The sequence below is a fragment of the Propithecus coquereli genome, unplaced genomic scaffold (assembly GCF_000956105.1).
Source record: "Propithecus coquereli isolate 6110/MARCELLA unplaced genomic scaffold, Pcoq_1.0 Scaffold205, whole genome shotgun sequence".
Lineage (NCBI taxonomy): Eukaryota > Metazoa > Chordata > Mammalia > Primates > Indriidae > Propithecus > Propithecus coquereli.
This window is the reverse complement of record NW_012145523.1, coordinates 219,409-232,990: the sequence shown is the minus strand read 5'-3', so window position 1 is coordinate 232,990 and position 13,582 is coordinate 219,409. Positions and strand designations below refer to the sequence as shown.

At 43.3% G+C, this 13,582-nt stretch overlaps 1 protein-coding gene across 1 annotated transcript in view; it reads right to left on the bottom strand.

Moving 5' to 3' along the window:
- Window positions 1–11,705, bottom strand: part of LBR (lamin B receptor) — a 21,960-nt gene extending 10,255 nt beyond the window's left edge. Inside the window, exons 1-6 of the mRNA XM_012644067.1 lie at window positions 11,646–11,705; window positions 7,551–7,729; window positions 5,653–5,868; window positions 3,884–3,967; window positions 3,444–3,636; window positions 2,184–2,380 (exon numbers count right to left, since the gene is read on the bottom strand). Coding sequence (XP_012499521.1) covers window positions 2,184–2,380; window positions 3,444–3,636; window positions 3,884–3,967; window positions 5,653–5,868; window positions 7,551–7,715 — 855 coding nt within the window. The 5' untranslated portion in view covers window positions 7,716–7,729; window positions 11,646–11,705. The remainder of the gene's footprint in view (window positions 1–2,183; window positions 2,381–3,443; window positions 3,637–3,883; window positions 3,968–5,652; window positions 5,869–7,550; window positions 7,730–11,645) is intronic.
- Window positions 11,706–13,582: the final 1,877 nt, after the last annotated feature.

Below are 13,582 nucleotides of genomic sequence, written 5' to 3'. Positions count from 1 at the left end.
GTGAGCCACCGCGCCCAGCCAGCAATTATTTTAAATGGTAAAATACTAATACACTATCATCTGCCTTGGACTAAACTACTTTATCCTTTCATTAGCTATGGGTTTCATTAGCCAGCATTTTCTCCTCTCCCAGGAGGAGAAATGTAAAACCTGTTTGAGATCACAGGATTAGCAAAATCCCACACGCTAATTTCGGATGATCTTTATCTATTAAAGGTATCTGGAAAATACTACGCTGGACTTTAGCCCGTAAATATACTGGTACACGTACATAGCCAGCCCTCTGTATCCATGGCTTCCACCTCCATGGATTCAAACAATCACACATCAAAAATATTCAGATTGTACCTGTACTGAACATGCACAGACTTTTTTTCTTGTCATTATTCCCCTAAACAATGCAGTGTAATAACTATTTACATAGCATTTACATTGTATTAGGTTTTTGGGGGTTTGTTTTTTTTTCTTTTTTTTTTTTTTTTGACACGGTCTCACTCCATCACCCACCTGGGCTAGAGTGCAGTGGCATCATCACAGCTCACTGCAACCTTGACCTCTTGGGCTCAAGCGATCCTCCTGCCTCAGCCTCCCCAGTAGCTGGGACTACAGGCTCATGCCACCACGCCTGGCTAATTTTTCTATCTTTAGTAGAGACGGGGTCTCCCTGTTGCTCAGGCTGGTCTCAAACTCCTGAGCTCAAGTGATCCTCCCTCCTCAGCCTCCCAAAGTGCTAGGATTACAGGCATGAGCCACCTTGCACAGCCTATATTAGGTATTTTAAGTAATCTAGAGGTGATTTAAAGTATACAAAGATGATATGTATAGGTTATATGCAAATACTATACCATTTTATATCACGGATTTAAGCATCTTCAGACTTTGTCACCTGTGGGAGGTCCTGGAACCAATCCCACTAGGATAGCAAGAGAAAACTGTGTAATATATATTTACATATATATATTTTTTAGTCACTTTGTGAATATATACATATATGATTTTTAACAACCAAAACTGGTTTTCTTAATAAATATTATCTAAATACCCTTACCCTAAATTAATCTGAACTTAACTGTAGAGCCTTACCAGAAAAATGAACAAAGACCATATCACAAAACAAAACAAAACCCTTGTTGGAGCCACTAAAGTTATGGTGAAACGCCACAGTATTTAAGTTTGCCACTCTATCCTCCTATCATTGGCATTTGCCACTCACAGTAAAACTGATCCTTGGTTTACAGGCAGTTGGCAAACTTGCAAAGCCCTAAGAATAAGATCTTTAAATAAATTATTCATTGCTTAGGGAATCTCATGTTTCTTTAAATATATCCAAGGAAAGTATTCTACTGAAAGAAGAAAAAACTATACTTAGCACTGGAGACAAATGTGAAGATACTGTATGAATTTGAAAAGAACATAAAATGTTCTTGACAACAAATTTTTGAAAGAGATGAAAATTATAAACTTACATTTTTTTTTTTTTTGAGACAGAGTCTCGCTTTATTGCCCAGGCTAGAGTGAGTGCCGTGGCATCAGCCTAGCTCACAGCAACCTCAAACTCCTGGGCTCAAGCAATCCTTCTGCCTCAGCCTCCCGAGTAGCTGGGACTACAGGCATGTGCCACCATACCCTGGCTGATTTTTTCTATATATATTTTTAGTTGTCTAGATCATTTCTTTCTATTTTTTAGTAGAGACAGGGTCTCGCTCTTGGTCAGGGTGGTCTCGAACTCCTGACCTTGAGCGATCCACCCGCCTCGGCCTCCCAGAGTGCCAGGATTACAGGTGTGAGCCACCGCGCCTGGCCTAAACTTACATTTTTTAAAAAAGTAAAAGATAAAAAGTTCATTGAGCTCAGTAGCCTCAATTAACCATTTAAAATCCTGTATCTGAAATGACACATACTGAGGGGGAACTTTTTTTCCCCAGCAACCTCTACCAAGAGTCAGGCTACTTTGCGAAACAGCTTATTCTTTTTTATTTGGTTTGGAAAGTTACACAAGAAATATCAACCAGATTTTTAAAGTCCTGCTTAATAAGCAAGTGCTATAGGACACAGGAGAAATGGCTTAACAAACTAAGCTTTGGGAGTTACAACCAACAGCTTCTAACCATAAAACCACTGTAAAACATGGAAGAGAGGGGAGGAAAATCTCACAATACCATGCCCTACTAACAAAAACTTACCTTCCCAATCGGCAGTAGGTAGAACAGAGCTTGAATAAAAAACCAGAGGAGGTAGACCCCAAATACTCTGGTTTCCCATAAATCATACAAAGCTGGCAACAGAGGAGGGAAGTTCAGAAGACTGGGATCTCGCTGTTTGCACATCAACAGCAGCAGGAAGAGGAAGACGGGTAGGCCAAGCATGATGAGAAACACACCTGCAAACAACGAATGAACACTCACGGCTCCAACTTCAATCCAGTCTATGTATTTATTTATTTATTTTAAGAATCATTTGATTTTTCTTTAAGGTCAGAACTGAGGTCTGCCTAGCTGTGTGAAACCAATTTCTAAGGCACCATCCAAAACTCCTATCTCTATCTGTCACCGCCAGTGGGCAAGCAACCACGGGCATCCGGAGTGTAAATGAGCAGAAGTCCAGCACTGAACAGCCAAGTCCCACCGCAGAAACCAAGCTCTAAAACACTTAACCTCCAATCACTGAGGAGCAAAAGTGTTGAAACTCCAGCAAACTAAAAATCAGAACATCTAAAAATTACCACTCCACTCTTAACAAAAAACATTATATTCTTAAGCTTTCAAGAATTGAAATAGTATCACATTCGTGTAACATGTGCATAGATTTTAGCTGATGCTGGACACCATCTGCAGCAGACCAGCTAGCCAAGGGTTATAATTTACAAACATGAAGCATTTAAGATAAGCAGGATTTTGAGCCATTTAGCCAGGAAGTATTTTCTTTTACTAGCTCATAAAATTTCACCAATTCCACCCACTTAATCACTCCAAGGCTCTGCACACTTCAGATTTTTGACCCTCACATACGATCAACCTGTCCAGCAGGTAGAGCAGACACCTTGACGCCATTTTATGCAGGCAGCTTACTGCCTAAACCAGGCCCTACCATTTCGCGTCTGCTTATTAGCGGATCTCCCTGTCCCTAACAGGTCACCAGCCTTATTATACACCACTCGCTTCTGTTATCACTTTCTTCATCTTCTCTGCTTAAAACCTGTGAACACAATGCCAAAAGCTTTCAACATAGCCACAGGGGCATCCTTTCTACTCCATATTCCCCAAAATGCTCCCACCTCTGGCCTTTGTACCCACTATTCCTTCTCTGGAAGGCTCTTTCCCAGGTTCCCACCTGGCTCTTACCTCGTCTACCTCAGATTTCCACAGAGAGGCCTTCCAGTCCACCTTATACCACTACCACTAGCCCACCCCACTGCCCTGCCTGGCCCCAGCTCTGAGGCCTACCAGGTACTCCTCCAAACTCCAAGTCCTTCGTCGGTGAGGAGGTCACTTCAAAGGTTCTCAGCGATGCAGGTACTCTTGTCACAAGTTTTTCTTCCTTAGAATCTAGTTCTTTTAATTTGATCTCTTCTCGTCTTGGACGAAGGCTGTGCTGTGTAGATACATAACTACTTTCTTGTGACAAGTGGAATTGTTCCTAATTAGAAATTTCAAGAAGTAATAAATATCTGTAGTCAAAAATTACCACTAATGCTACCACACTAACTAATTCAACATGTCAATACAGCTGTATACTAATACATTTCTTAAATTATATTCAGTCTTAAGGACAGAATTTTAGAACAGATTATTAAATTTTATGATTTTCAATGTGTTTCTGGAGGGAGAGGCACTTCAACAAAAGAAAAGAAAATCACCAGACATGAAAGTGAACACGTTCATACCTGCATGTGTTTAGGAGGCATGTCATTCCTCTCGATGTGCTCAGGCTCCCCATTATATCTGCTGATGCTATTTCCAAATGGCTTCTAAATTGAAGAATATAAACACTTTAAGCAAAAGAACTATAGCTTATTAAAAAGGAACATGATAAAAATTTACTACTGTGAAATCAATCAGTAAAATCAGCCAAAGATTTTCACAGCCTTAATTCTGAAGACTTTCAACCTAATTTTGTTAAAAAAGAATAAAATTGACTAGAATTTCCCAATTTTATTAATGTGGATTTCTACATAAAACCTTTCATCTCTCATGTAATATAAGCAGACGGGCTTATAATTTCATTTCACTGACAGATACTCTATTAATATTTCCAATGAGAAGCAGGTAAAGTAAAAATTGGTAAATCAGTACATTAACTGGTTAAAAACAAAAGAGGAAAAGACACTCACTGCCCCAAAATAGCCAATAATGGAAAATAAAGAAACAGTGGGTACTTAAGCAGTATATGGTAGGCTCAGGGCTCTGGTGGTAAGAAGCAAAGCCAGTCTGTGGCTCTTGTATCAATAAGACTGTAAGGAGATTTACACTGTAAAATGTAATAGTCCCTAAATATTAAAAATGAAAGTGTAACAGAAAGTATCATGCAGCATCTGTTCCTTATCCTGAGTCATCTGGCTGGTAAAGAGAGCCACTAATAGTTAAAGTATTCAAACTCAGTAGTAATTATCAAAATGCAAGTCAGTTGAAATCTTTGACAATCACATTGGCAAAAAAAAATTACTACAATACTTAGAATGAGAAAATACATCTATACACTACTGATACTAGTATAAACTTTCTTGACATAATCTGGCAATATATATTCAAAGCCTCAAATCTGTATTATATATCTAACCTAGCAGTTCCACTTGTAAGAATCTATCCTAAGGAAATAATCAGATGTTGTATAAAAATGCTTGTTTATAATAGTGGGAATTTAGAAGGAAAAACACTAAATGTCTATCAATGAGGGAGCTGACTTTTAACAAGTTATGTCTATATAATTTAGGGCATATCCATGCTATACCATACAACAAAAATGACACAAAAAAATATGCAATAAAAGGTTATTTTAAGGTTATTCCCAATGTTTTAACATTTTAAACAGCTGACTATAAAACAGTAATGCATATGATACAGGTTTTTTAGGTTATTAAAAGTCTGTGCGCATTTTATCCAGAAGAGATAATTAAATATTAAGTGAATAGAATAAAAGATGACTTTTATTTAAAATATTTTCTATTTGGACTCGTATTTAAAATACTCGCCATACAAAGTCTATAGGCTTCACATACCCTAATATTTCCAACCTTGCACTTTGAAAGTAATTTCATTAAAATTATCATCTTCAAATAGGTAAATGGATCAAATATAATGATGCTAAGATAGCAAGAATATGTTTCTATCACAGTTATGTCTCATTTCACACATGATCTTTTATACACTAAAAACTTATTTGGTTCAACCTACAAGCTACATCTATTTCAAATTTAAACATTGCTTTTTTAAAAACTACAATATTAACTAGCACTTCTGGTAACTTAAGAACATTCTTTTTCATTGATATTTAAAACAACTACACTTGCTATTCCAAACGTTTGTTTTTTATGTAATCTTCCAAAGTTAGATTCTATGTTTCAATGATATTTTAATATTATTAACTGCAAATAATCTGAGGAAATATGTACATAAAGGGGAAGACAAAATACTGTATAAAGATGAAGACAAGCACCAATATCAGTGGAGTCAATTTAACTGCCAACACTTCCTTCCTTGCTTCCTTAATGTTGGCCTGGTGGGACGCAGAAGCAGACCGGCGTGAGCCCCTTGGTGGCCGACCAGGGGAGCGGGAGCGGGAGCGGGACCGGGACCCTGACCGGCTCCCTCGGCGTCTGGAAGGAGAACTGGAAGTTGAGCCACTTTTCCTTTGCCTAAAGGAAGTTAAAGGCTAGAAGGAAGGAAAAAGGCAAAAAGCTTTACTAAAATCATAATACGCACAGACCCAAACTAGAAAAGGGTACCAAAAACGGTAACTGCTACCACTAACTCTAAAACCATAATGAGAAATGACAGGATCTGAGAACCCCATCAGATGAAGCCAATGAAAACTACTGCAATAATGCTCCATCTCTCATGAGACACATGCAGCCTTTCCGTTCCTAAATGTTCTTTGAAGGTATTTCCATAAAATGAATGTGTCTAAACCAATTAGCAGTACGTATTCCCAGGAACATATGCAAGAAGCTGTTATAATTAACATTGATTAAAACTGAGATCGGACAAAAGAAATCAGCACACAAACAATTAAAAAATGAGTTCCACGGTTTCACTCTGAACAAAACACACAAGCAGATTTTGAAAACAAAGTATGAGTTTGGATTCCTGGAAACTGTTTTACCATGTCCTCACCCACTCCAAATCACTGCTGCCATTGCTTCTAAGGATCTAGACCTGGAGAAAGCAAACTATGCCACAGGCCAAGTCCTCCCTATCCCAGTTTTTGTGTGGCCCTTGAGCTAAAAATGGCTTTCACATTTCTTAAGTGATTGTAAATGAAATCAAAAGAATAATATTTCCTGACACCTGGAAATTATCTGAAATTCAAATTTCAGTGCCCATAAAGTTTTATTGGAACACAGCCATGTCCATTCCCTTCCATAGTGCCTGGAGCTGCTCCCAAGCTACAGAAGCTATATGGCCCATACAACCTAAAGTATTTACTATCTGTCCCTTTAATCAAATAATTTGCCAACTCCTGGTCTCAAACACTCAAAATGTGGTCCATATGCTATGAATCCAGGAACCGTTTATCAGTAATCTGCAACAAATACCAAAATTGAGAAGAGGTGTATGGAAATTTTTATAGCCTTTGACAAAGTAATTTTATGTCTATTGAATCTGATGATAAAAATGTGAGGCTTTTATTTTATATGTCTTTTTTCATTTTTCTGGTAATTCATTTTCATGGCATTTTACATAAGTATTTGTGCACCATGGATCAGATAGTTTAAAATCTGGCCCTAACTGGATAGGTTAAGAAGCCTTGGGCTAGACTCAAATCTAATTAACGTCACTCTCCTGACTAAACCCCTGCGTTCGGGTCGAAGCCAGGACGTGGCATGTAAAACCCTCCAGTCTGGCTCCTGCTTACCCTCCACTTGCCACCCTTCCAGCATCCGGCTGACTGTGTCACTCAAGCCCCACGCTTTTGGCACATTGCTCTCTCTGTGGAAGCAGCCCCAGCTTCAACTGAGTTTTTCCTATTTGTCCTCAGTACTTGGCTCAGGTGTCACCACCTCTGAAAGCCTCCGATGAAACCCAGGGCCCTTCCCTACCCTTGATATACTCAATACCACTCACAGCAAATTCCAGTCACAGAATGTATTAAACCCAGGGAAACAACAGGTATAAATGTCTGTCTTTCCCTGAAACTGCAAGCTTACTGGGCACAAAGCACTATGCCTCATTCATGCATTCCCAGAGCCAAAACCAGTATCTGACCCAAAGCAGGAGCTCAACCCATGCCTCCAGACAGAGCCGGAACTGACAACACTGAGCTTCAAAATCATACTTTGAGTTATTTCCCACTTACTGTAAGTTGATACTCCAATCAACCAAAGGAGCTCTTACCTTGATATCATTCTCCTTCAATTCAAGTTCGGTTCCATCTTTGTATTTCACAGTGTAAAGCTGGGAGCTGCTGTCATGGCTCAGAATTTCTACTTCATAATAAAGTGAACTCCCAGGCCATCGACCTCTTACCACTTCACCATCAGCAAATTTCCTACTAGGCATTTTCTAAAATTAGTCTGAACAGTTTTAAAGAAAAAAAATTAAGTCAATATACGTACACACTTATATATTTGTCTTTTATCACAGGTTGATCACTAAAATACAACTCTCTTGAATTAACCAGTCAAGATTTTACGACTAGAAAGGCCTCTGGAGGAGAGCTTATTTGAAAGATGAAAAAACTAAAACTTAAAGTTAACTCTTTTGTTCAAGGGCATAAAAACAGATGACATGAAATGGAAGAACTAGGACAATACTGAAACTGTTCTTTCTGCTACATTATATCTCATTTGGAATCACTTTATAGAGGATGATTTAGCCACTCTGCATAGATATGTGATACATATGTGACACTAAGGATTATGACAACATACAGGCACCACATATTTAATAGTCTGCACTACGCAAAATGTTATCTACAGTGACCATATTTCTTGCTAATCAAAAAATCAGGCATACTCTTATAAAGGACACATTTTCTGATGTGTAAATTTGTATATCATCTTACAAAAGCTTTAAAAATGCATTTAACTATATTTTCAACTAATTACATTTATTAAAAACAAACTATGAAACAGACCGTCTGGGAAAATCAAGGATATACAATTAAGATTATTATCACCCACCAACAGGAAAAAAATAATTCCAAATCTATAATGAATAGCAAATTTGGGGGTTCATTCTTTACAGCAAAAAAGCCCGAATGCACACCAAATAACTCTGCCAACCACCTCCTTAGGCTAGCTCATATCTGGTTCACTTCTCTCAAGCATACAGCAGGCATCAACCCCCAATCATAGCATTCTTCCCACTAATTCAAAACATGGCCCATGAAGCCTACAACACTCAAAGAAGCCACAAACAATCTGCAAAAAATTGCCACTTACATGAGGCCTGCCTGCCACCCTTTTTGAAGTATCAGTCCATTGCTGGTTGCTTCCAGCTGCCGGGTAGTAAGGGCTATCCTTGAACTGACCAGCAGATTCACATTTCCACACTATAAAACCAGTGCCGTCGACCTTCTCCCACACCGTATGAACTAGCCAGCTGGGCCTAGTTCAAGTAGATACTGTACGACTGATGTGTTCTCTCCCTAAATCACCTTCGTCTCACCAACTAAACAATTCCTGATACACTGTCCATATAAATGTATATTCCTCACCAGCTCCTATTAAGAGCTGAAGATACAACAACAGCAACATTTAAATACTTTTGAAGACTTTGTGGAATTAAGCAGAAAGTTGCATTACCTACTCCTCCCATAAAAAAGTCAACTCAACACCACTCGTTTTCACTGTTAATGGTCTGAGAAAACACTTAACAAGCTTCACTTGTTTAGATAGATAGTGGCTAGGCTGGTAGATGAAAGAAAACAGTACTTATCTGATGATTAGAGGATGTCAGTCAATTAACACATTAGGTAAAAGAGCCTGCTTTCTTCTCAGCATCCACATGGGATAGCATCACCAGGGTAATGAATGGGTTTGGGCTAGGAATAGTGGGGAAGAGCCTATGTGCCTGAGGATGAAGTCAGGCCTGGCTGAGGAGTCACCTGAGGGGCACTTAGGAAGGGTGGTGGGGGGCAGTGGACACCTCCAGACAAGGAGGAGGGGCACAAAAAGGGAAGGTGACAACAGCGTTGCCAATTTCAACACTTAGCTCTGAGCCTCCAAGTACAAAGAAAGAGGAAGGAAATACACCCTCCTCTCTCTTCTCTTGTGCCCCCTCCTTCTCCCTGGACCCCCCCCCAAATCAAACCACTGGTACTAGTACTACCTCTCCTACATTGTTCAGCCAGTGTTTGAAGAAGGCAATTATGTCTTTCTACATGAAGACACTCAGGTTTCAAACAACTCTTTATAAACTTTTGAAACACAAGTTCTTCGGCTCTTAGGGGCCAGTTGTGGTTTTAAAAGGCCCTTGAACAGATCCTGTATGTTCTTAAAAATTTACTTGCATCTTTCCACTGCACTATTACACACTACACACACAGTATCTGTGCAATACTGAACACTGGACGCTGCCAAAAAGATTTTTTTGTTATCAATTAAATAAAATAGTTGGGGTTAAACAAATTAAGATATCTGGTGGATATCTATTAGGTCTCTAAGCTTAATTTTTAAGAAAAAGAATTAAGAGTTGAAAAACAAAACAAACCCAGCACTCTCCTTAGGAGACCACTACCTTATATACAAATGTTCCAAAGGATGAAGCCAACATGATGTGCACCCCACTTTACACAAGGTCCACACACAATTGTCAAAGGTGAGGATATGGTGCAATCACACCCTAATATAACTTCCCTCAGGCGTGAATGAGCCCGGCTGGTATGCCAAAGCCCACATTTGTGCATGTCATTATGCACTCACCTAAAGAAGGCAGATAAACACGGACAGGCTTTCCTTAGAAGGAACATTTTAGTCAAGTGTGTAAGGAAAAATTTTGTTTACTGAACACAGTGTCCTCATTCCCCATAAAGAGAAAAACACGGGGACCCGCAGGCTTTTTTCTATTAAGCCAGATGCTTGCTAACTTCAGTGTCAGCTGGCACTGGAACCCTCACACGTTTCAGCTCCAATATGTCACTGTTTATCAACATGACAGTTCTCTGCTGATCAGTGTTACAAGAGTCTTTGGTCACCTTTCACTTCTCCAAATTAATTAAATGTGGAAGAGAACAAGCAGCTCAAATGCAGTTTGACAGCTTCCCTTCAACACCTGAGCGCTCCCCCCCTCGCCCCGTAGGCCTTCTTGGCAAAAAGCATACAGAAACCCTGGGGGGTGCCCCCGCTGCACGGAGCAACAGACACTCCACCTTTCTGGCTGTAAAGGCAGAGGCAGAAGGGCCTTTATAAACAACCGAAGGCAACTCATCATTCCCCTCCTACTCACTCTTTTCCCTCCTGGCCAGGCAGCTCTCAGAAACAAAACTTAAATTGGACTTGTTGCCCAGTCTAAATTAGGGCCCCCACCCTCTCCTGCAGAGCAGTGACTACAGTGGGAAACCACAAAGCTACACATGTTTACCTGCAAGGTCCCCGAGGGTCCGTGTCCAGCCCGGCTCTGCCCAGGCGCAAGGCCTTGCAGCAGCTGAGCCAGCCGGCTGGCTGCGGGCCCAACCCTGGGCTGTCCACGCGCGGTCCCGTCTACCTACTGTGTCCTGCTCTCAGCTCCCGGCCACCTGGACGAAGCTCCTGGAACAAGGCCCTGTGCTATCAAGTGCTTACTAAGTGCCCCTTGAGGCTGCTGAGTGTGAGGCAGGCTGTCATTAGGAAATTTTTTTTTAAAGCTTTGAAAAGGTGACAAAACAGGATCGTGCTGCAGCAGGAGCACGCAAACCTGCCTCCATACCCGTTTTTTGAGACCACCCGGGAGAGAGAATTCAATACGTCCAGCCGAGCAGCCCCGCAATCCCCGCCCAGGGAGGCAACAGACCGCGGCAACCACGACCCTCCACGCCAGTACCAACAACCGGCGTGAATTGAAGCGAATTTGCGCCCGCCGTCCCCGCCCCGCCCGGCTGCCGCGCGTTTCCTGCCTCGCGACCGGCAGGGCCGCCCGGCCGCCCGCTTTTCTGTCAGACAGGCGCTTGCGGGGCGGGACAAAGGCCACACGCTCTCCGCGCCGCCGCGTTACTGCCACTCGCCGCGTCAACATGGAGGGAAACGTCCGCAGTTTCAAACCCGCAGCTCCGTTTCCGCAGCGGGCCCGGGGCGCTCGAGCGTCTGCAGCCGCCGCCCCGACCGACCAGACGGCAGGGGACGAGCAGAGGGGCGAGGAGGGGCGGCCACCAGGAGGGGCGCGCAGGGCCGCCGCGCCAGGCTCGCGCCCCGGGACCCCGACCCACCCGCCGCGCCGGCCCCCGCCCTCCGCGCTGCCCATCGGAGGCGTCGCCGCGGGGAGCTGGGAGCCGGGCCGGGTGGGAGCGCTCACCTGCGCAGGTCGCCTGCGGGAACGCGAACGACGCCGGGAGAGGAGGCAGCTGCACTCGGGCCGCCGTTCCGCGCGCGCAACGCTGCCGGCCGCGCTCTCGCGCCTCGCGACCCCGCGGCCCGGACGCGCGCCTCCCCCGCCCCGCCCCGCCCCTCCGGCGGAGCCGCCCAGGGCTCCCATTGGCTCCTCGGCCTTTTGAATCGCCTTGGCGCTGTCTGTAGGCCGCGCGCTGTGGTCTGTCCTCCCACCTCGCGGCGAGGCGGGGGAGCCGGGAAAGCCGGGGCGGGCGGCGCCTGGCGCGGCCTGGAGACCGGCGTTTGCCGCTGCCTTATCTCCTCAGCCCAGGCGCCCTGGCGGTCCAGGGCCCGCGCGCGCTCCCCGCCTTTTCCCTCCTGGCGATTTGCCTCAGAGGGTTTGGGGCACAAGGAGGCTTGAGGAGAGAAATTGAAAATAATAAGAAGAAGAATAATAAATTCGCAGTAATAACTAAGTATCCGAGCCAGAAAATGCTTCTTTCTAAAACCCTCTGAGCGCTCTCCCTAGCGTGTTAAAATCCTGCGGCAGCCTCCGGACCCAGCGCTGGCTTCGCGGGCGAGCCAGGGGCTCCTTTGTCCCGCGGCGACTGCGCGGGGCGGAAACCGACGTGGACCCGAGACGGGCCGGGGGCGGCGGGGAGGGGTGGGGACGACGACTCGCGGGGTCCCACGAGGACTGCTGTGGGGACGGGGATTGTTTTTAAGGTGCTGCGGAGACGAGTGGAAAGTGCTCAGGGACGTGGAGCAAGGAACAAGAAGTGCTGGGCGTTGCCGAAACACCGCTTGTCCTGCACCACGCGAGCCTGGTTTTAGTTGACCCTCAAAACGCTGAATCATTACATTGTTGACTCCGAATCTGTTATGGATCCTAAACCTTTTTGTTTCTTGGTTGTTTTTTTTTTTTTCCTGTAAGTTATCATTATCGGTTAGTTGGTTTCCTTCCTTTGAGGTCGAGAATTTAAAGCATTGAAGTTCCCCATTTTGCAATGTGGTTTTAATCAAAGTATTTCTTAACACCCCTACTAGGTAAATTTCAGTGAATTTCTATTGTGGAAGCACTATCTGTTAAATTGTAATGATAAATAGGATTTTTCATTTATATCCTAACTTCAGGTGCCCAAAGCTCTCGTTTTCTCACAGTTATAGTAATAACTACAAAACACCCAGGTTTACTACTTTTAAAAAAAGTGAATACATTGGATTTTCTCAGTCATTCACATCCAGTGTGAATGAGTTCATCAGAGCCCTTCGTGAGGACAAGTTCTGACATGGAATTGTCATCATTGTCATCGAATTTGCCCTGGGTGGAAATCTGTGCTGCAGAAGTGCACACTGTGCCCAAAGTCAGAAAGCCTACAAGGTTTTGGCAAAGCCCCCAGCCTCAGTTGCCTTAACCCTCAAGGTAAGATAGTATAAGCGCTGTACTAGGTCTATGGGACCTAAGATAAATACTATTCCTAATAGCCAAGCAGTGCTGCATTATTCTTTTCTCATATGTTCCACCCAGAACCAAAATTCCGTTGGATTTCCCTTGAGGTACACATTTCCTAGATCATTTTCTTTCGCATTCCCCACAACCATCTGTCACTGTGTTCCCACGTAAAGGCATCCACAGTCCTGGAAGGCAGGAAGCATATTTTATTTCTCTTTGTATCTCTCCCTGTTAAGTAAATGAATGGATTAGTTAATCATGAAAGTAAGTCGTATGTGTTCTCCTAAAAGCCAGGCTATAGTAAACTCTCTCCCTCTTGGTCTAGCTAGTGAGCTTCCACGAGGCTGGATTAAGGCAAGAAGCAACGGAACCTTCACTGGCACTAACCTTTCCACCAGCTGGAGTGGAGGAGGAAGGCTACCTTGGGTGTCTCTCTTACCTGTCATGGGCTGCTGCCCCATGGCAGGGAC